Source organism: Sus scrofa, chromosome 5 (assembly GCF_000003025.6).
Source record: "Sus scrofa isolate TJ Tabasco breed Duroc chromosome 5, Sscrofa11.1, whole genome shotgun sequence".
NCBI classification, from domain to species: Eukaryota; Metazoa; Chordata; class Mammalia; order Artiodactyla; family Suidae; genus Sus; species Sus scrofa.
In genome coordinates, this window is record NC_010447.5 from 46,023,024 (window position 1) to 46,047,109 (window position 24,086).

The window sequence follows — 24,086 nt, forward strand, 5'->3', positions numbered from 1 at the left end:
GGGCCTGAGGCCCTACTGCGCAGGCTCACGTGTCTTGCTCGGCCCCCCCGGGAGCAAGAAACAGTAATCATGTGGGTCCGCGATATCACAGCCGTGGGAGCAGGAGTCAGTTACACAAGAAACTGCCCTTAAATAGAAAAAAGCAGTAGTAAGAAAACGAAAAGGTGAAAAATAGAAGTAGAGGTTCTCGCTGTGGCGCAAAAGGATCAGCGGCATCTTGGGAGCGCTGGGACGCAAATTCGATCTCCTGCGGGGACAGTGAGTTAAGGATTCTGCGTTGCCTCAGCTGCAGCTTAAGCCGCCTTGCGGCTTGGATCTGATCCCTACTAGGGAACTCCATATGCCAGGAGGCGGCCAAAAAAGAAAAAATAAAAAGCGAAAAAAACAGGGAAGCTATCAGTCCAAAGACAATTGTAAATAAGGAGCATAAGGGATGGCTGAAATGTGGCTTATACAGGCCAGATGAGGGCGAACCTCAGATGGCCTAGAAATCAGTTCTAAGGCCCTGCTACTTTGCAGTTGCTGCTTTTCTGCACTTTCTTGAGTGGAAGGAAGTCTTCAGCTAGTGCAAGTGATTATGCCTTGAGAAGAAAGGCAGTATCCGATAATAATTAAAAGGATGACCTCTTGAGCCAGACTAGCACTTGAGTTGAAAACTTGACTTCACCATCTTTCGAATGTGTCGTCCTAATCAGTCAAAGGTCTGGGTACAATACTGGCATATAGTGAGCACAGGTTATAACTGTTGTCAATGATTTGGTTAGTTTGTTTGTAGATCAGGTTAGAATTGCAAAAAGGCAGAACTCATCAGGACCTAGAAAATAATGGATATACTTTAAGGAGCTCTTTTCTTTTCTACCCTAGGATATATTAACATACACCACTTAATAAAGATTATCTTCTATTTTTTTGATAGATATGTGTAATATTCAAAGTACAAAATTGTAATAACAAGAACTGGGAGCAAACAAAATTCACTCTTGGTAAGCATACCAAGTAGAGCATAGGTGTGCAGGTGTCCCAGAGTGTTCTACCTGTGAATATTGTGTGCCATGGGCATCAGTGTGTGGCATGATAAGGACAAGTATTTGAAGTAATTGCCATCCTCATCTTTTCTGGCCTCTTACCAGCCTATTATTGCTCCAAATAAGAAATATGGTCTGTTAGGTGTATTTGTTTCCTTGAGCTGCTGTAACAAAATACCAGAAGCTGGGTGACTTAAAAACAACAACAGTTTATTCTCTCACAGTTCTAGAAGCCAGAAATCCGAAATCCAGATGTTTGCAAGGGATGGTTCCTTCTGGACGTTCTGAAGGAAGCCCTGTGCCTCTCTTCTAGTCTTGGATGGTTTGCAGGCATCTTTGGGGCATTCTTTGACTTATAGACACATCAATACTTTGGGGCATTCAAAGAATTTGGGACATTCTTTGACTTATAGACAGATCATATAACCAAGCAGAACCCTGTGAAGCCTTCCCAGAGTGGATCCCGACTCATGTCCTCTACCTGCCTTTTTGTCTACAGAAAAACTTTAGCCAAAGAATCGGTTTAATCAAAGAAGTGGAAAAATACAGAGAAAAAGGAAAACAAGCAAGACAATAGTAATAGTTTAGCCATTCGACAAGGTCGAGGACCTTTATTTAGTTTTTCTTCAAGAACTGTAGATAATATTCTGAACCATGTCCTTGGAGCTGTTTTGCAGGTGCTAAAGCCCCCAGTGGGTGGAAGAAGTCACCTGTATGCTGCCCACAAGCATGTAGACCCAGACCAGTTGGAACCGGAAGGTTGATGACGCTGACTCCTAATTATCTCACCACCCACCAATCAGGAAAATGTCCATTAGCTGATCTCACCCTCCTCCTTGAACCATTACTGGCTCCAAGGGGGGCATGGTCCTTGAGGCACTAGCCTGCTGTGTTCCCCTCTTTGCCTGGCAATTAAAACTACTTTTTCTGTTTCCCCCAACTCTGTCTCTGAGTTTCTATCTGGCACTGATGTACAGAGGCAGCCGAGATTTCGGAAATAATCATTCCAATCTCTACCTCTGTCTTCTCGTGGTATTCTTTGCTGTCCTCTATTTTTCAAGATTAAAATCATGCTTTAAGTCAGATGGATGTGGGTTTTGAATCCAGACTCTATTATGTTGTGATCTTAGGCAGGCCCACCTAACCTGTCTGAGCTTCAGTTTCATGAAAAGTGGGAACAATATTATCTTCTTGAGACCATTGTGATTAGGTGAGTAATGTTTCAGGAGACAGAGTATAAAAGGTGGCCATTGGAATTAAGCTCGGTGTCAATGCAGCAGCCATTTTTTTTTCTCTCTCAATTTTGCATATTGTAGTAGGATAAAATACAAGGCCTATCCCATAGAAATTTAGGGACAAATGAGTAAGAATTCTTATAGAATTAGGTCACATCCAGAAACTTATCAGTTTCTGAGCAAGATGTTAAGGGACTTAGTTCCTATTTCTGTTTTTTTTTTTTTTTTTTTTTTTTTTTTTTAACTGTCCCTAAGACTAAAGTAGATCGAAGTGACTGGAGTTAGAGGAGCCAGAAAAAATACTTGTTTTCCCTGGCATCAAGTACTATGAAGTTCATCCTATATTGAAAGTTAAATGTTTATTTTTTATGCTATCCACAGGCCATAATGCTGTTTCATGCAGTGTAAAAAAGTAAAGCATGTACTATTATGTATATGAGTTACTAAGCATTGTATAATTTTTCAATTTGCAAAGATCTTAGAGGAGTTCCCTGGTGGTCTCGTGTTGGGGATCCAGCATTTTCACTGCTGTGGTGCAGAAACTTCTATATGCTAGGGACACAGAAAAAAAAAAAAAAAGAAAAGAAAGATCTTAGAGGTACAATCACTCACTCATGATAGAAATCTTTTCCTCAGCCTTTATGACCAAATAACCCAACATACTATAGAAGCCAGGCTGATTTCACAGGCTTGTGACTTAAACTTAGAGGAGCCCTGTGCTTGGCTTAATGTTCTGCTGTCCCTGTCTTGAAGTTTTTAAGGCTACACCTGCAGCATATGGAAGTTCCCAGGCTAGGGGTCTAATCGGAGCTGTAGCCAGTGACCGCCACCACAGCCACAACAATGTGGGATGAGAGCCATGTCCGTGACCTGCACCACAGCTCATGGCAACACCAGATTCTTAATCCACTAAGCAAGGCCAGGGATCAAATTCACATCTTCATGGATCCTAGTAGGTTCATTACCACTGAGCCACAATGGCAACTCTGAAGTTTTTAATAATTTTTAAACAAAAATATTTTCAGTTTGCATTCGGTCCTGCAGATTATGTAACCAGTTCTGTGTAGATTAATTTTAATATTAAGGTTTTTTATAATTGGTTTTTTGCTATATTTGAAACTTGCATTAATCCAATGCTTTTGCCAGAGAGTTACTTTTAAGCAAAACTAACTTTATAAAAGTGAGTGGGGAGTTCATATCATGGCTCAGTGGTAACGAACCGGACTAAAATCCATGAGGATGTGGGTCCGATCCCTAGCCTCCCTCAGTGGGTTAAGGATCCAACATTGCTGTGAGCTGTGGTGTAGGTTGCAGATGTGGCTCAGATCACGTGTTGCTGTGGGCTGTGGTGTAGGCCGGCAGTGGCAGCTCCAATTTGACCCCTAGCCTGGGAACTTCCATATGCTTCAGGTGTGGCCCTAAAAAGACAAAAAGGAAAAAAAAACGAGAATGAACCAAACTTCCAGTCAAAAGGTAAATAAATACTAATGATGTAATGCACAACAGAATGACTGTAGTTAACACTGCTGTATCGTACATTTGAAAATTACTAAGAGTTCTCATCACCAGGAAAATTTTTTTTCTTTTTTTGTATCTATAATGAGATGATGGGTCTTAACTAAATTTACTGTGGTAATCATTTCATAATACATGTAAGTTAAATCATTACGATGTACACTTAAACTTACACAGTGCTGCATGCCAATTGTATCTCAATACAACGGAAAAATTAACTCTAAATAGGCACTTTAAAAAAAGTGAGTGTTTGTCTATTCAAATACGTGATAGACAATATGCAAATATCCAGGTATGAGGATGGACCTTGCAACCCAAATATTCATCAAGACATAGGGATTAAATATATTATGGTGTATCCACATAATATAGAATAGTACTTAGACACATACATCTTAATCCTAGTTGAACATTAGACTCACTTTAGGAGGTTGAAAAAAAATTGTCTAGGCCTCCCTCCTGCTGAGATGCTGATTAATTGGTCTAGGTGTGTTAGGTGTGTTTTCAGCCTTGGTGTATTTTTGTTTTTGTTTTAAGTTCCCCAAGTAAATCTAATATGCAGGCTGGATTGAGGATCACTGATGTCAGTCTTGAAAAGAATGAAGTGGATATAAATGTATTACCATGGAAAATTGTCCACAATATATGGTTCAGTTTTTTAAATGCTGATTATAAGGCATTTATAGTATTCTAATTATGATTTCATCTGTGTAAAATATTTTTAATATGCAGTACACGTTTTTGGAAGGGCAAACTGTAACTGGTATGGAGTTCAGGGTGAGACTCCTGAAGACTTTCTGTGCTTCTGTACTTAACTTTTTACACCAAAAGGAAGATTACAAAAAATCAGACTCCAGTATTTTTAGAATCAGCAAAAACTTCATATATTTATTTTCATTAAAAAAAATCCATGGTGAGTCTTTAATTTATATCTTCCAGCTATTTATAATATGAATGTTTACAATTTGTAAACTCTTTAAAATTTTTGAGTTTATACTTTAGTATAGAAAAATGTCATAAGCATTTGTCTCCTTTGAATTAGTTGACGTCATCCCCATTTTAGAGATAAGAAAACAAAGACTTGAGCCACTAGATCCTGCTCTTAGAACGGAGACCCCAACCCACATCTGATTCCAAGTCGAATACTCCTTATACTCTATTACACTACCTGCTCAATAGCTTACTCTACACAGCATTGCTGCAGACAGGGGTCACTATACACAAGGAAACATAAATTGACTAAATAACCTTCCAGGCACATTCAAAGCAGAAATAATTATAGCTTAACAACTTCCAAGAAATGCCTCTTGGGCCTTTTTATGCCTACTTATTGGAGGCAGAGGGGCTGCAATGCTTTCCTTGACCTTGTGGTTTCCCAGAATGAAGGAATGACATACTTAAGAAGTTTGGAAAAAAAAAAAAAATTAAGAGAGGAGTTTCCCCTGTGGTACAGCAGGTTAAGAACCCATCTGTAGCAGTTTGTGTCGCTGTGGAGGGGCAGGTTCAATCCCTGGCCCTGTGCATTGGGTTAAAGGAGCTTAGGTTGTGGCTGCAGTGTAGGTTGAAGCAGCAGCTCGGATTCAATCCCTGGCCTGGGAAATTCCATATGCTGAGGGTGCAGCCATTAAAAAATAATGAAAATAAAAATAATTTTTAAAGAGAGAGAAAAAAGTTTAGAAATAAGTATTCTAATTATGATATATTTCCTATCTCTCATCCAATCATCAGCAAATGCTTTCCCTTCAACTATTTCCAATCTGAACTTTTTACCCCTCCTCCTCTACCTCTTTGGTCCAGGCTACTCTTTTCTTTTTTTGTCTTTTTAGAGCTGCACCTGTGGCATATGGAGGTTCCCAGGCTAGGGATCTAATCGGAGCTATAGCTGCTGGCCTATGCCACAGCCATAGCAATGCCAGATCGGAGCCCTGTCTGCGACCCACATCACAGCTCACAGCAACACTGGATCCTTAACAGCCCACTGAGCAAGGCCAGGGATTGAACCTGAATCTTCATGGATCCTAGTCGGGTTCGCTAACTGCTGAGCCACGTCGGGAATTCCTCCTATTTACATTTTTCAGCAATTTTTGCTTCTACCTTCTAGAAACATAGAGGGAAAATTATTTTATAATAATTGTTACAATCCCACCCAGGCTTTTAATATGGTTTTTACAGGTGAAAATACTTTCCTTACTGCAAGTGCTCAACAAATGTTGATCATTATTATGAGGGACCTGGCATGTGGGCTACCATGCTTAAATGATAGGTAAAGCTAACACTCAAGGGAATCCCAAAGGGATCCCACCAAGGTCCTCTCTGCGCAGAGGAAGCAGCTTGGGATGAGGCGCAAGTCAGAGAGCAGCGCTAGGTTTTGCTTAGGAGTCCTGAGCTGAAGGTGGTTCTGAAAATCTAATTAAACCTGTTCTGAAGTCTTCAGCACCACCTCACCCTACCCACCTCCCACCCACAGCAGTAAAAACACACCTTACACTTTTGAAGGCTAGGCTTATTCTCTCAAACACATGATTTATTGTTCAAATTGAATGTTATAGGCGTGACTTTGTGATTTTCTGATCCTCTCCTTCCACTTCTACTGTTGAATAATAAAAGATTAAGCTAAATTGTTACATTTTTCCTAAAACAGGCAGGTTTTTTTTTCTTTTTTCCTGTCCATAATCATGGCACTCATATTTTTGATTCAGGTGATGGTTTCATTCCATGTAGGGCGGGATGGGGAGGGAGAGAAAAAAAATCCCATGAGGAGATGATGCAAGAGGATGAACTTGCTTATTAGAATAACCTATTTTTCCCATTTTATCTTATAGGCCAGTCTCATCACACAGAGCCGGTTCAGAGGATGCTAATATAAGCCTTGCCCACCTCTCTCAGCCCATCTTTCTTACTCAGACAGTTTCCAAGCAGCTCCCTGATGGAGACACACTCTTCCGTTTCCAGGATGAATCGGGCCACGGCTGTCCCTCCTGGCAGATGGCCGCTTGCTATCTCATGTTTGACACTGTCTAGGACAACACCTCTGATGTCCTTAGGGTTCCCTGGCACCCCAAAGATGATAAACAGGCCCAGACAATCCTCTCCTATCAAGCTGCAGAATTCTTCCAGCTTATCAAACCTACTTGTCTTGCTGGAAGGCTCTTCTGCCCTGGCCTCTGGAGTGGAGAGGTCACAAGGCTTAGATTCCAGAGGAAGAGATGACATTTGCAGAGTCTGTACTGCCAGCTGAAGCCTTATCTGTTTATCGGGTCCCCAAAAGGTCCAAATCCAGTCTGCTCCAAACAGTAAGGCTTGGTGTTTGGTCATCTTGGTGGTGGTGAGCCACTTGTCAACTCCTTTTTCTTGGCAGAAAGTGACGAAGTAGATTAAAAAGATCTCATTGAGAGTGTTGGGAGCTGGGCAGAGATGGCTCAGAGTGTCTTCAAATCCAAGATATTCCTTCAGTTTCTGAGCGGCATGGACCATAGCCCCACTGACCACCTCGCTGATGCTGATAACCTCTTCACTGTCCTGTAGAGCCAACTGCTGTGATGGTTTTTGCCCCATTTTCCCTGCACCCACTCAACGTGACTTCAGAATATCAAACATGTCAACTGTTCTTTCTCGGAGTAAGAGTTCTGTGGGGAAGTCACATCTGTTACCATGGTCCCAGTGTTCTAATTCTATAGGTAAGCATATATACACACAGCTAAATAAACATGTGAGGTCTTCCTATTTGCCAACTGGGTGTGTTGTATGCATACAGATTCATATTAAATTAGAGATATTAACTTTCACACAGAAAAACATCCGGTTTCTAGTTATAGTCACTCTACTTTTCCTATTGGGTAATCTCTTCCAACATATTTTTTTTTTTCAAATCTTAGTTTCATGAAAAATAGCATTTCGTCAATATGACCTGGGGATTTTGTAACATACACATACAACTATATATATAAATGGTTGTAGTTGTATATGGATTCATATACATATATTGCCAAGCCTGACACACTTACAGGGCAATGACAATCTTGTAAGAATGAGTACAGTGAGTGCCAAGACATCCAAATGATGTCTCCATTACAAAGAACCAGGGCTTTTTAGAGAACAAATTGTTCTTAGGACTAGGCGGGGAAAGTAAGAGCTAAGATTTGAATGCCATATTGTACTTGAAATTAACACAATGCTCAATGAATGTTGGGGACAGGTAAAGCACACAGGAGTCAGTTTGAGTGGAATGATTTTGGCATTGAAGTAAATAACAATAAATGAAAAAAATAACATTCAGTTCTTTATAGAACCATACATACATAACTCAGTTCTTTCTACAACTAACTTCTTCCAATTTGTAGGCAAGTCATTTCCTTTTGCTTTTCCAATATCCCTCTGCTGTGATTCCTCACCCACTAGTTCAGCTGCCTGTGTTTCCTTTCACATAAAAGTTTCTTAAGCGAAGCCCTCAAATTTGTCTATTGATACACGCTATAAACTCCACTCACACAAGTTAATGGGATTTTGTGAATTGTAAAGAGTTTGCGTTACTCTTTATGTCAGAAATAAAGCCAAATGGTTATTCAGAGCAAAGGAAAATCAAGAAACAGACAATAAAAATATGAGGCAATTATCAATTGACTTTATTTCTTTTCATATGGTAATACCAACAGTGTATAATATTTTGTAAATAAAATATATATCATCCAAAAAAATTTAACCTTATCACATATCATCAGTGATGTTACATTGTCCTGAATAAAGAATATTTGGCATCTATAATAGTCTCCTGGTATTTTTAACCAGGTTGAACGACAAATTGTTTTCCAAATGGTGACATATATTCACATGAGAATAAAACACAAATACAGCAAGAGTCCAATACAGTTACCAAATAATGAATTGTAGGGAGCAAAAGATTATTATTAGCATCCAATCATTTTAGTTATGAATAAATAGTAATTTAGTATCACAGGTTCCTTGATGAAAAGCTTGGTAACTTGCTAACTTGAAAGCGTATACCACTGACATTCAAAAATAGTTTATTAAGCAAGTCCACTGGCATATACTGAACTGTCCACCCCATGCCAATTTGGGAAAACCTGTCGTTACCACCATTTGCTATCACGAGTAATGACGTAGTACTGAATAAAAAATAGAATATTTTTTCTAATACCACTAGAAAATAATAAACACAGTAACTGTTTTGGTTGCCCCTTTCTATTTTCTTTATAAAGAATATTTGGGCCCTGTAGCATAGAAAAACATGAACTGCATTTTATCATCACAATAGCCATTATGAAACTAATTTTGCAGCCTCTGCGTTACTGAATTCTGATGGAGACAAAATGTTCAGACGGGTATTCAACTTAAAACAAAAAATCCCATTCATTGAATGCCTGAGAAATGTGCAGTTAATAACATTAGGCAGACTGTTAGTATTTTGATGTAGTGATATATTCAGCAAAGAGGAAACTAAGAAGCTTAATACTGTAAAGGTTTTTGTTTTGGTTTCTTCAGAAATTGTTTCTATAAATTTTGGGGGCGCTTCTCTATGCATTCAAGTTAACAGTATTTAAATGTCCCTCAAGTTCCCTTAGGAGGTAACAAGATCCAAGATTTAGGTTGAAATTCTTAAAAAGGCTATTCAACAATTTTGTGACATGGCATCAAAGAAGGGGTATTTCATATATACTAATTCAGTCTGGATAATCCACAAGATCATTAAAATCCTGACCTCTTTAAGAACCATGGTGGATGAAAATTTTGATCACTGCATTTTTTTTTAATGTGGTCTTTTTACCATCTTCCTTATGTCACAACATAAAAATTCTATTTTCTATGTACTAAGTATATACATATCTTTAGAAAAATATATAAAAATAGGACAACAAGAGGGAAGCGGAGGGGTGGCTGGCATTTAGTGGGCACACTGAATGCTGAAAGGAACTCCATGAGTTGATTCTGAAAGCAATATAATGTCCTGCTTCCGCGGCAGTGGTGTGACACTGACGCAACCAAGCCATTCACATACTGGTCACTGCTTCCCCAAGCCTCCAAGCTGTGAGAGTGAATGGAAGCACCACGGCAAAATACCCATGTTCAATGCAACGCTTTAAATATAATATATCACAGGTTTTTACATTAAATAGAGGAAAAACAATTATACTCTCATCACCAGTGTCTCCTGTGTCACGACAACTTTAGACGAGGCACAGATCGCCCGCTCTCCACTTCCACCTCTAAGTGAGAAGCTGGAACAACACACAATCTACAAGCTGTGGCTTGTGGTAGATACTGTGAGTATCTGAGAAAGAATGTGGAGCAAAGACGCAGGGCTCGCCTTGCGTGTCCCCGCGCCCCAGTCAGACGTTTGAGTCCTCATCGGTCATGCTGGCGCTGGGGGAACGGGCCGCAAAATCTTTAAACATGTCATCTTCTTTCAACATGTGCTGGAAGACAAGGAGTGGGAGTCACACACACCGAGCTCATGTTCTCCACTACACACGCAGTCCTGCAAAGTTACTGTAATACTTGTTTTATTTTATTTTTTAATTTTTTGGGAGGGCCGCACCCACAGCATATGGAGGATCCCAGGCTAGGGGTCTACTCGGAGTTGTAGCCGCTGGCCTACACCACTGCCACAGCAACGCGGGATCCGAGCCACGTCTTCGACCTACGCCACAGCTCATGGCAACGCCGGATCCTTAACCCACTGAGCAAGGCCAGGGATCACACCCGCAACCTCATGGTTCCTAGTTGGATTCATTAACCAATGATCCATGAGGGGAACTCCTATTTTATTTTTTAAAAATCTTATTTGGCATATTGTTGATTTACAATGAATGTTGTGTTAGTTTCAGGTGTGCAAAGTGAACATATACACATCTCTGTTCTTTCTCAGATTATTTTCCTATACAGGTTATTACAGAATATTGAGTAGTTTCCTGTGCTATACAGGAGTCCTTGTTGGCTATCTATTTTATATACAGTAGTGTGTATACGCTAATTCCCAACCTCCTAATTTATCCCTCCTTCCCTCCCATGTTTCCGCCCTCTGGTCAAACCTTATTTTTGGCATATGGAAATCCCCAGATCGGGGATCAAACCTGTGCCTCGGCATCAACAGGAGTTGCTGCAGAGACAGGGCTAGATCCTTACTACACTGTGCCACAGTGGGAATTCCTCAAACTGATTTTGAGAATAACATTTTGAAGTTATTTTACAACTTACCGTTAGATTGTTGATGCCTTCAGAGAATACACCTATCTGTCTCACTGTCCCTTCTGAATCTTCCATCTGCAATGAACATACCATGCCATGACATACTTGCATGCATAGTTTCAAGGAAAGTGCAGCAAAATCAACACAGGTCTAGGAAACAGTGGTGCGAGTGGTACTGAACAGGGTAGGAGCAACAGAACACTTTTCATGCTCTCTCCTCTCCCTACTGCAACTGGACAGTAAAAATGGCACATCTGGCCCAATGCTCTGATGTTGACATGGCACCAGAGGACTGTTCATTTGAGGGCAGTATTCAGATCCATGATCTCACACTGAATAGTCTAAGGGGTACAAGCTGTCCATTCCTGACTTGTTTTAACACACCGATTTTTCTTAATACAGAGATGGTATCATACAGGTAAATAGCACAGGTTTTGAAGCCAGCCTGGTAGGTGGGAATCCCAGCATTTCTTTTTTCATTTTTGGCCATGGTGAGCAGTGGCTTGAGGTGGGATCTCAGTTCCCAGACCAGGGACTGAACCCAGGCCACAGCAGTGAAAGCTAGACCATGAGGGAACTCCCCTATCCCAGCAATTCTACCAGCTCTTCTATCTTGGCTAAGTTGCTTAACCATTCTGTGCCTCTGTTTCCTTATCTCTTAAATGAGGATGACAATATTCCCTATGTTTAAGATTCCTATGTGTTAATGATTCCCTGAACGCTAACATGGGTTAGTGCTTGGGGTAATGCCTGGAAGGGAGTAAGTAATCTGTTAGTGCTAGCTATTGTCTTATTACTGCCATCTTTATTTGCAGTTATTTTTGCAAAACATCTTTGGTTAGCAAACAGTGCATAAAGCTTTCACTTAGTCTTTCCATACTGGGAAGAACTTTAAAAAGGGCAAAGAGTGTCACGTTTACCTGCTCCAACCGGTCCAGATCATCCTCATCATACAGGCGCATGTCCAATCCAGGCTTAAACCCTTTCTTAGATGTACCTCCTGATGCCTGTCCCAGTTCCATTGGACAAACATATTCTTCCCCATCTTCCTGTTTCTTCTTTCTCAGATTCCCAAAATTGCTGAAGCTAAGTTTCTTTGGCTTTAAAAGAAAAGCAAGCAAAAACACCCAGAGACTTGATAAAATTCATATGACAAATGACCAATAATGTGTAATTTTTCACTCCATCTATAGAGGAAAGCACTTGGATGATGAAATGGGTATAACAAAAACAAAGGCAGCCTAGGCATGCATCCTATGATTGATACATCCAAACATGACAAAGGATCCTTATTATGAATCTCAGAAGATTAAGCTTGTTCACATCAATTAGTTGGGTGGTCACTGTGAAAAGCAAAATATGTCAAGAGCCTTATTCTTGACAGACCTCTGAACAGTGAAATCTTGCAGGGCTGAATCCAACTTTGCAAAGTTTTTCAATCTAAGATCAGCAAAACAAAATGGTCCTTACTATATTTCCTTTTTGGGTGAAGCTATGATTCTCCTGTGTGCCTGGAATGCTTCCATAACTGCACTGGTGAGTGCTAAAAGAATCCCGCTCTTCTGGAGAGAGAACTTCCAGTGGCAAGAGAGAAACCCCATCTTGGCACCTGTCACTGGATAGCCTTTGAGACTATATGTTAAGGGGATGGTGATCAGGCTGATACTGAGAATGGAAAGGGAACAGAATCTCTCAGAGGTTTCAAATCTGACACATCTTTTAAGGGAGCAAGGGAGCTAAACAGAAACAATCAGGCAGGTAGAGGGAGTTTAAAAAAAAAAAAAGAAAAAATTTCTTACATATTTGTGGAGGAGCCAATAAACCCTGTCTTCACATTAAGCTGGTTGAGATAACAGACTGAGAAGAGTTCACAGGGGAGTGACTTAAAGAATAAAAGTGATCTGAATTTGGAATGATCCATGAATTCAGGTAAATCTGGAAATACCCATTCTCTGCTGTCTACCTTAAATCATTTCTTAAGTACTTTTCCTAACTTAATTATAAGTATGAGAAGATATCCTTCTCTTGTGCTTGATTTATCCATAGGATAACTTCAATCAATATTGGGTCCAAGTCATGGGTTTTCTTTATTGGCCATATATCAATTATAGAAGCCAACACCATGTTCCTTACTACTGTTAACTCTAACAAAATAAATGATGTGAACAAAGATTCCCCCAGAAGGAAACATTCGAAAATGCATTTTCCTACTTCCTTTTTAAGAGGTATTTACCTTTAGCCCATCCATAAAACTTAGTAAACCTCAGAAAATGGGGATAGCCTAGTAATGGTCAAAACTAAGCCTTCGGGAGTTCCCATCGTGGCTCGGTGGAAACGAATCTGACTAGTTTCCATGAGGACCCGGGTTCGATCCCTGGCCCTGCTTGGTGGGTTGGGGATCTGGCACTGTCATGAGCTGTGGTGTAGTTCACAGATGCGCTTCGGAACTGGCGTTGCTATATCTGTGGTGTAGGCCAGTGGCTGCAGCTCCAATTTAACCCCTAGGCTGGGAACCTCCATATGCTGTGGGTGTAGGCCTAAAAAACCCCAAAGCAACAACCAAAAAAACTGAGCCTTCGCTATAGGAAACTATTAGGAACATGAATTCACCTTCACTTTGGCAGTGGCAGTTAGAAGTACATAATCCGGTAACTCCATGGCATCACGCTTCTGGTGTTGGGCTTCAGCACCAATCAGAAGGTTGAAATGAGTGGCCAAGTGTCTTCGCAACAGGGTCTTACTTGGTGGGATGTTCAATAACTGAGCCATTGTTTCTACATTAAAACGAGGTTCTAGAACCTATAAGAAAAATTAAGACTGTTTAAGGCACCAGGTATTGTCTGTATTGTGCTTTAAAAATTGCAAGCCTTTTTCATTTAGTTATCTCACTGGCCCTCTCGACTGCCCAATGAGAGAGACAGACTATGGACTTTGATTTTCAATTTAATGGTCATGTGAGAGCCAGTGGCCAGATGTTATCCAACATTAAAGAGGAGAATAAAAGAGAAAGGGGTTTAAATCCAATCTAGTTATAAGATATAAAGATATGGGAAATTATACACAGAGTTAAGTGATATATATTATATACATTATATATTATATATGCTAGAGAGTTATATGATATAAACTATATAGTAAACTATATAGAGTTACATAGAGTTATATGATATAAAGATATATGGGAAAGAATTCATCTGAGGTGGCACAGGAGGGTTCAATTAGATGACTTTAAGACTATGACAAGCAAAGGGATCATACCCTACTCATTAGACTAATGGAAACAAAATGGTAAGAAGTCAGTTAAATAGAGTTTTACCATGAGCCCGCCATGGACACCACTGCCTCTGAGGTTGGGGGCATATTCGGCCAGGTCCACAGAGCGCAGCCACTCCATCACTCGATGATTGGTCCACTGCTGAACCTCTGATGGGGTGATGCTATTCTAGGGGAACAAACAACCACCCAGAACTTTAGTCATTGGCTAAGGGGTTCCTTATATTCAACCTTTGTGCTCATTTCTAAAGAGTCTACCCCACGGAGCAGAGTTACTCACCAACCCATTAAATGTTTAGAGAAAAGGTCAAAAGGTGGTTTGCTATAATTTGAATGCTCTTTTAAGGAATCTACATCACTGAGTTTCATGCTTTTTTATAAAGCAGTGTTTTAGGAAAGGAAATCTTTAAAGGGATGTTTAACTCTGTGGCTAAAGGAGGCAGGAAAATAAACTATACCCAAGAAAGGAGGAAGAGCAATTAAAACACAATCTCTGGCATCAGTTACACGGGTAGAACCATCATGTGGGGAAAAGGAAGGCACAGAGGAAAACAAAGCCAAAGAAGTCAACGAGGCAGGATTTGAGGCTCTGAGAGAACCAGATGCTTTACTTCCCCAGGTTCCAAGAGGAAACAGGTCTTTGCCTCCATACATGGACAGGCATGTGCATGGTAAGTGCATGCTGTGTAAACCTTGACCTCAGATGCTACCTCATCAGACGGCCGCCTCCGTAGACAGTTTGGTTCAAAGTTATTGATCCTCAGGACCTGGATGGCCCTTTTGATGCTGAGATGATGGAGCACACTTACAACTTTCAGAGACAGTAAGTCATCCTACAAAACAAAACAAAATGAGGAGTTCTCTGAGCAGGAGAACCTTCTTAGGGACATCTCAGAAAACTCAAGGTAAAGTAGAAGAGCCCCTCCACTGATAGGCCCCCAAGGGCTTGTCAGCATTTTCAAAGCTTTTCTTTAGGAACAGAACCCTTTTTCCTGTTCTGAACAAAATTTTCTCCAGGACCCCAACATAAATGAAAACCAAAATTCATGTTGTTCCAACTGAAGCTAATTTCTACCTGTTTCTCTCGTCTACTGAGATAGGATCATGGGACTGAACAGCTTTGAAAAGCACAGTTTGGAAAGCACTCCCAGGAGTTCCCTGGTGACTCAGGGAGTTAAGGACTGAGCGCTGTCACTGCTGTGGCTCGGATTGCTGGTGTGGCACAGGTTCAATCCCTGGCCTGGGAAATTCCCCATGCTGTGGGTGCAGCCAAAGAAAGAAAGGAAGGAAGGAAGGAAGGAAGGAAGGAAGGAAGGAAGGAAGGAAGAAAGAAAGAAAGAAAGAAAGAAAGAAAGAAAGAAAGAAAGAAAGAAAGAAAGAAAGAAAGAAAGAAAGAAAAGCACTCCTTGGTTGTCAAGGGGGAGGGAGGAGAAAGTGGGATGGACGGGGAGTTTGTGGGTGGTAGTTCAAACTATTACATTTAGAATGGATAAGCAATGAGGTTCTATTATATTCACTCTCTTGAGGTAGAACATTTTGGAAGGATAGTATTAGAAGAAAAATGTATATATATATATGTATGATTGTGTCACTTTGCTACACAGCAGAAATCGACACAACACAATCAACTATATTCTAATAAAAATTAAAAAAGAAAAAAAAGCACTCCCTGGGTCACCACAGAAAGTAACCTGCTTTGATTTGATTTGATGAAGCAGATAACTGAGAGCTGGGATGATCACTGATGAGTTGGTTTTCTGAGCTCAGGCACATCACAGTTTGGGGGAAAAGTGGAAGATTGCTTCTGTGATATTAACCCCCCAGACTCAAGAAATCTCTGCTTCTAGATTATAGTGTTTTATTGATAAGAGGTTTGGAATAATTATATTAATCGATGCAAAGCTTTCGGTGAGAGGTAAGGACAGAAGAGAAATAAAGAAGTTGTTAAGTAGCAGCACAGATCACCAGGCGATTCCTTTAAGAAGTAACTTTCACCAAGTCTGTGGCTATTGGGAACTTTTAAAAACATACCAAACACACCAAAACAAATTATCTTAGAAAGTGATTTGGGGGCGGTAGTGTCAAGAAAAGCACTAGTCTGCTTGCAAACACACCCAGAAAATAAACAAGGAAAATATCCATTTCAGACACGCCTTACCGATAACATTTCCTGCAAGGGAAAAATTAATCTACTATAGGAATATTTTTAAAATAAAATTATAGGACAGTTTAAATCCTTAAGGCTACTAACTGAGCCTTAAAAAATGATTTCCCAAATTCTTTTCTAGATTAATTTCTTAATGTAATAATAAGTTAGAAAAGGCATTTAACTTTTTTTTTTTTTTTTTTTTTTTGTCTTTTTGTCTTTCTAGGGCTGTACCTGCGGCATATAGAGGTTCCCAGGCTAGGGGTCCAATCAGAGCTGTAGCCCCTGGCCTATGCCACAGCCACACCAGGTCCGAGCCATGTCTGTGACCTATACCACAGCTCACGGCAATGCTGGATCCTTAACCCACCGAGCGAGGCCAGGGATCGAACCTGCAACCTCATGGTTCCTAGTCAGATTTGTTTCCGCTGTGCCATGATGGGAACTCCACATTTAACATTTTTAATCTAAGATTGAGATGCACATTCAAAACATTTCCATGTGCACTATTACCAACTAATTAAAAGTCTTTCAGATTAAAAAAAATTTGAAATGCTTAAGTATTTACAATGTAAATAAGATATTAATTAGTTTAAGGGGTTTTAAAAGCAGGGGTCATTTTCTTTTAAATCAAAACACTTTAGGGGAGGGTTTTGTTTGTTTGTTTGCCTCTTCTAGGGCCACTTCTGCAGCATATGGAGGTTCCCAGGCTAGGGGTCTAATCGGAGCTGTAGCCACTGGTCTACGCCAGAGCCACAGCAACGTGGGATCCGAGCCGTGTCTGCAACCTATACCACAGCTCATGGCAACGCCAGATCCTTAACCCACTGAGCAAGGCCAGGGATCGAACCCTCAACCTCATGGTTCCTAGTAAGATTCATTAACCACTGAGCCACGACGGGAACTCCAGGGGAGGTTTTTAAAAATCTTTTAAGTAATTTTAGATTTATACAGGAGCTGCCAAAGAGAGTACAGAGACTCACAGGCCCTTCACCCAGCTTCCTCTAATGCCAACATCTTCTATAACCAGGATATTCAACAAACGAAGACATTAATACAGACAAAATCAAATTCAACTAAACCTTAGACTTTATTCAGATTTTACCAGTTTTTCCACTAGGTCCTTTTTTTTTTTTTTACTTTAAAAAAAAAGAATACTTAAAATTTCTCCATTTTTAAACATTTTTATTAAAGTATAGTTGATTTAAAGTGTTGTGTCAATTTCTGCTATACAGAAAAGTGATTCGGTTATATATACATATACTTTTTCATATTTTTTTCCATTACGGTTTATCACAGGATATTGAATATAGTTCCCTGAGCCATCTAGGATCTCGTTGTTTATCCATCCTACATACAACAGTTTGCCTCCGATAATCCTAAACTCTTAATCCATCTCTCCCTTATCCCATTTCCCCCTTCACAACCACAAGTCTGTTCTCTATGTCTGTGAGTCTGTCTCTGTTTCATAAATAAGTTAATTTGTGTTGTATTTTAGATTCTACATAGAAGTGCCAACATACGGTATTTGTCGTTCTCTTTCTGACTTATTTCATCTAGTAAGATAATCTCCAGGTCCATCCACGTTGCTACAAATGGCATTATTTCATTCTTTTTTTATGGCTGAGTAATATACAATTGTGTGTGTGTGTGTGTGTGTGTGTGTGTGTGTGTGTGTGTGTGTGTGTAGCATTTAGGTTGTTTCCATTCTTGGCTATTTTGAATAGTGCTGCCATGAATATACGGGTGCATGTGTCTTTTCAAATTTAAGTTTTATCTGGATATATGCCCAGGAATGGGCTTGCTGGATTATATGGCAGCTCCATATTTAGTTTTTTGAGGAACCTCTATATTGCTTTTCATAGTAGATGCACCAATTTATATTCCCACTAGGTCCTTTTTCTGATCCAGGATCCAAATCCAGGATACCAGATTCAAACAGACTTTCTTTGATTTTGGATTTCTGGTAATTTATTCTTTTATAGCCATGGAAGTCATACGTTTGTCTTTTGTGATTTTCAGTCTGAATTTGCTCACATTCCCACAGGAACATAGTCATCTCTAGATAGGCAGACAAATAGGTACAAATGCTGTTTGATATTCTACTATTTTCCAACAGTGGAAACTTGGTTAAATTACTCAGTTTCTCAATTCTTTTGTTTCCTCATCTAAAAACTGGGGATGAAAAGAGTGCCAACTCAAGGACAGCTGAGACCTAAGTATTAATTAGGAGTAAAGTGTTTGAAAGTGTGCCTGGTACACAGTAAGTAAGTGTGCAACATGCCACGCACTGGTGTTATTCTACCTGCAATTTACATGATGTGCCCACCATGGTTCAGACTGATTCCGTGATAGAGAAGAAGAGGGGCTGAACCCCCGATGTCTTTGATATTGAAAAATTCCCAAATAAGTTCAGTTAGCTGTCTGAAATGTTCAACTTATTTGAACAGAAACAGACTCCCGCGTTGCTGTGGCTGCAGCGTAGGCTAGCGGCTATAGCTCTAATTTGACCCCTAGCCTGGGAACTTCCATATGCCACGGTGTGGCCCTAAAAAGACAAAAAAACAAACAGAAAAAGGAAAAACCCCCACTCTGTCAAACTCTGGTGGAATCATTGTGAAAACATTTTATTTTGCTTACTCTACTTCTGTGTTTTTCAGAGAAAAACTATTCTAGCACCCCCACCCCACTTCACTCCCCAATGCCCATGAGTGAATCACTTACAACAGTCATGTAATGGAGCATTCGACCATCTACCCGTCCTTCATCGAACTGGGTCTTGTACTGGGGGAGACCAATATCATCCAACCATCCTAAGGGAAGAAATGAGTGTTGTTAATGGGCCACCGAACACCTGTTCTTGTAATGAAACAGCAGCTGTATAGGGAGTCTTCTGGGTGGATCAGAAGGCTAAGGATCCAGTGTTATCACTGCTGTGGCTCTGGTTACTGCTGTGATGAGGATGTGATTCCTAGCCTGGGAACTTCTGCATGACGAGGGCCCAGACCAAAAAAAAAAAAAAAAAAAAAAAAAAAAAGGGTAGCTGAGTAGCTGTATATATGTGTGTGTGCCTGTACAAAATTCCTTCATTCCTTCATTCAGGAATTTCAAACCACTTACTAGTGACCCAGTTGAAATCCAGCTTCCCGTGATTAGTTTCTTCTTCAGATCCCAGGGCTTGCAGTGCCAGCTGGAGCTTCTTTCGATGAAGTGAATGCTTGATTCCAAGTTCCTGAAATAATAAACAGAAACACTGGCTTTACGACTTTGTCAACATGGGCTGCATGCCACTGGCAAAGGATACAAATTCCTCCAAAATGAAGCTAGCATGCAAGACCCAACAATTACATTTAATCAGAATACTAACCCAGGCTATAAACGGTCACTGAACAAAAGGCGCCTGGAAAGTCAAGAGCGCCACCATTGGTTTAGTGGTATGTAAGATATTCCCCACGAGGCTCCTTCCTATGCAAGACTGGAACTATAGCACGCATAACAGGAATTTTCCTCTTATTTTTGCACTACGAGTCAAGGAATTGGGAAGAAATATTAAAAAACCGGATGTAAAATGCAGTGCTCTTTTTTCCCCTTTCGCAAAGTGAAATTGAATTACATATATTACATTGAGAGGATGGACCAGTGATAGAGCCACAGAATGATTTTGAGAAATATGAACTGAAAAAAAAAAAAAAAAGAAAGAAAAAAAAAGGAGTTCACGTTGTGGTGCAGCGGAAATGAATCCGACTAGGAACCATGAGGTTGTGGGTTCGATCCCTGGCCATACTCAGTGGGTTAAGGATCTGGTGTTGCTGTGGCTGTGGTGTAGGTCAGCAGCTGCAGCTCTGATTCGACCCCTAGCCTGGGGACCTCCATAATGCTGCAGGTGCGACCTTAAAAAGACAAAAAAAAAAAAAGAGAGAGAGAGAAAAATATGAAATTTATTAGTATGGCTCTACAATTATTTTTTCATTAAAATGTCCAGTGGCTTCAGTGTTCATAAGGAATCATTAAGACCAGGTCCTTCCTTTTAAGTCTACGAGATAAAACAAGCATGAAGCAGGAAACCCACACTTTTTCCAGAATACTTACTAGCTCTCTCCACTCCCCTTTCTGGAGTAAAAAACAGCTCTACATTCATATTCTTCCACCTGTCTTCCCCACCCTGTCTCCATTGTGTGAGCAAACAGAGAAGCAGTCACCTTCTCTAGATCTTGTTGAGAAGCCTGCAACAGTGTTTGGCCAGATGCAATCCAGTGCTTGCCAGAATTCAGGTAGGACCCCAGGCCTTGTTCCATAAGCCAATTGCAAACCTGTTCCTTGGTCCACTTGGCAAATGGCATATCCAAGTCACTACAGGAAAATGAACAATGGCATGAAAAACAATTCAAAGCCAATCCTGTAACTTATCATCAGGGCTGATCAACTGCATTTTCAATAGATAAGGAGATTTCCTGGTGATACACATTCGACCATGAAAAGCCTAATTTTTTGGACATATTTGGTGGAGGAAGTGATACTGTAAATCACAGTCCTCATTTCAAACAAAACCACAAAAGATTCAACATGATTTAACAAGAACGTGTTCTGTAGGAGACTGCGTTAAACCAGCAAGTCAAGTTATCGTACTAGTTTCAGTGTTGTTTGAAGACTGGAATTTCAAACAGAAAACACTAGGTCAGAATGAAAGAAACTGAATTCTAACTTGAATTAACTTTAGTAGAATTATGGTCTCTCTCCAGATGGTGTTCAATGAGGAGAGGGTGATATGGCCTCACTGAGTAGGAGAAAGTATAGTTGGAGCAAATTTCTGTTTTCTTTTACTTTGATACACAACTACTGTTCCTGTTGGGGAAGAAAAAAAATATGGACATGAACAAGTCTTTTTTTTTTCTTTTTTGGCTGCACCTGTGGTATGTGGAAGTTCCTGGGCCAAGGTTTGAACCTGAATCACAGCAGAGACCAAAGTCACAGCAGTGACAATGCTGGATCCTTAAACCCCTGAACCACCAGGGAACTTTAAAACCTTTTTTTTTTTAATAGTACAAGGAGGTCCTCTACTGTGTACAAAGAGAACATATGGCAAATGAGACTGTTTGGTATTTGAACAAGGCCAAAGAGAGTTTCCTCCTGGATGAAACTTGTGCCCAGCCTTCTGCCTGGGTGGGAGGAACTGTGAACAAAAGGTTTCTAGCCCTTTATTATATTAAGAGATTTCGTATCAATGATTGATGCTTGTGTTTGCAAACTCCACCCTTTTTATGTGACCAAGCCAGTGCAGCAGTTATGAACCAGCCCCAAAAGGAGATAAGGGTGTAGGAAAAGCTCTCAGAGTCTTAATAGATAAAACCTCATATGGTCCTGATAAGTTTAAGTATTTGGATTGGATATATGCCTTTAAATGCTTTCACAGACTTCATTAATTCCTAATGTTTACTGAACAGTTATTGTTTGCCAGATACTGCATATTAACTCATTTAATTGTTACAATCATCTTTTGGGGTAAGTACTAACTACTACCATGGGGAGCAGAGGCAGAGAGCATAGAAGTAATTGCTCACTCAGGTCGCAGGAAGAGGCAAGACCAGAAATCAGGTCCAAGTAGTTTGCCTCTAGAATCTATTCTTTCATCATCATCATCATCATCATCATCATTATTATTATTATTATTATAGTTTACAATGCTTGTTAGTTTCAGATGTAGAACAAAGTGATTTCGATAAGTATATATTCTTTTTCATATTCTTTTCCATTATGGTTTATTACACAATATTTAATGTGTTCCCTGTGCTACATAATAAGACCTTGTGGTTTATCTATCATATATATAATAGTTGGCATCTGCTAATCCCAAACTTCCAATCCATCCCTTCCCTACTCCCCCTCCCTCTTGGCAACTACAAGTCCATAGAACATAGTCTCTAAAAAGATTTTTTTTTTAATTATGGTTGATTTACAATGTTGTGCCAATTTCTGCTGTACAGCAAGGTGACCCAGTCTTACATATACATATATATATACATTTTTTTTCTCATATTATCTTCCATCACTATAGAACGTGTTCTTTTTTTTGTTTTTTGGCTTTTTAGGGCCACACTTGCGTTACATGGAAGTTCCCAGGCTAGGGGTCTAAGAGGAGCTGTAGCCAATGGCCTATGCCACAGCCACAGCAATGCCAGATCTGAGCCGTGTCTATGACCCACGCCACAGCTCTTGGCAATGCCGGATCCTTAACCCACTGAATGAGGCCAGGGATTGAGCCCACGTCCTCCTGGATACTAGTTGGATTCGTTAACCACTGAGCCACAATGGGAACTCCTAGAACGAATTCTTAACCACCATGCTATCCCATCTTTCCAGAGTTATGCTTTAGAGTACTTATAATTATTTTCTATGTACAATTTAAGTTCAAGAGCCGTTCTGGTACAGATGTTACTGATACTTGAGCTCTGGTTCCTCACCTAGCTGGCATAGGCCTTATCTTCTGTATAGTTATTTATTGAGAAAGTGGACTGCTCTACAGGTGATAGACTCTTCCACTGGGCACAGCAGTAAGTGACAGATTTGACTATTTAACCCAGGGTCAATACTAACACTGCAGGTGCTCACAAGACCTTGATGCTTGGGTGGAGATGCAAAAGTTCATTTGTTCGGCTGTTCTTACCTGTGAGATTGTCCCAAATCTCGAGACCAACCCAATCGGGGCCCTGCAGTTGCCCTTGTCCCTCCTCTTTTGAATTCAGGCTCAGACATGTCATCTGGATTGAATGTAGTTGATTGACTTCTCCTAAGTCTGAAAGGAAGATACGGCACATTTCACCTGAGAAAGCCTTCCACTTTAAAGTTAATCAGAACATTTAAAATTGATGCTTATGTATGGTTAGAATAGACACATGGATTTAAACATTAACTGAGACCCAGTGAGTTAATGAATCCCCAATCACAATCTTCCATCCATAAAAGGATTACAAAAGCCTTACAACTTCATAATCATTTTTTAGCCAGTTTTGCATTTATTCCTAAATTCGAGGCACACAGAAGACAAAGCCCCACATTATGTGTTTGCTCTGTTACTTACCTTCCAAAGAGCTTCATGATACCCCTGGATTTCTTTTTGGAATCTGGTGATGGTGGAGCCATCTGGAAGGGACTGCTCCCCTGCGAATCTTTTGGCCGAGAAGATACACCTGCCAGATCTAAATGCTCGGGTGTCTCCTTCTCTGTTTCAGCTATCTCAGGAACAGAAAACAAACTTGATGAATTTTAAAATATGGAAATTAAAAAATTTCCTTGGTTTAAGCAACTTCAAGACTTCTGCTGCTGCTGGTCTATAAGTCAGGGATTTACAAAGAGTATCCTGTAAATATTAAAGATGGAACACAAACCTACATTCTATTCTATCATTTCCTCTCTTGTGTGTCAAGTTCATTAACTTACAAATTACAAGGATCACCAGATTCTTTATTTGACTGAATTCGTAATGAAGTTATGCTCACCTGGCCGGTTAGCTTAGTTGGTTAGAGCGTGGTGCTAATGAAGTTACTCTCAGTCTTGCTGCAGTACTTGGTACTGCTAACTACCTCTTGCTGCAGTACTTGGTACTCCTTGGTACTAGCTTCCTGACACAACATGCTCACTTCTTGCTCTGTCATTTGTGAGTTTCTTGGCTGTAGCACCCATTTTTCTCTTCCT

The 24,086-nt window shown here is 40.2% G+C and overlaps 2 protein-coding genes across 23 annotated transcripts in view; both read right to left on the reverse strand.

The window, feature by feature from the left end:
- On the reverse strand, positions 6,279-8,540 carry REP15 (RAB15 effector protein). Its single transcript, XM_003126410.4, has one exon. It carries the CDS (start codon positions 7,328-7,330, stop codon positions 6,623-6,625), a length of 708 nt encoding a protein of 235 aa, XP_003126458.1. The 5' UTR covers positions 7,331-8,540; the 3' UTR covers positions 6,279-6,622.
- The window catches only part of PPFIBP1 (PPFIA binding protein 1), a 191,518-nt gene continuing 175,806 nt past the window's right edge, over positions 8,375-24,086 (reverse strand). For 20 of the 22 annotated variants that reach the window (XM_021092134.1, XM_021092137.1, XM_021092141.1 and 17 more), the window contains 11 exons: positions 23,473-23,623; positions 23,059-23,187; positions 20,597-20,747; positions 19,518-19,629; positions 19,122-19,210; positions 14,962-15,084; positions 14,295-14,420; positions 13,589-13,777; positions 11,899-12,078; positions 10,988-11,053; positions 9,533-10,206 (listed from right to left, as the gene is read on the reverse strand). In XM_021092134.1, coding sequence (XP_020947793.1) covers positions 10,120-10,206; positions 10,988-11,053; positions 11,899-12,078; positions 13,589-13,777; positions 14,295-14,420; positions 14,962-15,084; positions 19,122-19,210; positions 19,518-19,629; positions 20,597-20,747; positions 23,059-23,187; positions 23,473-23,623 — 1,403 coding nt within the window. In that variant the 3' untranslated portion in view covers positions 9,533-10,119. Of the gene's footprint in view, positions 10,207-10,987; positions 11,054-11,898; positions 12,079-13,588; positions 13,778-14,294; positions 14,421-14,961; positions 15,085-19,121; positions 19,211-19,517; positions 19,630-20,596; positions 20,748-23,058; positions 23,188-23,472; positions 23,624-24,086 lie in introns of all 22 variants that reach the window. The other 2 variants (XM_021092144.1, XM_021092133.1) reach the window with 1 other exon arrangement.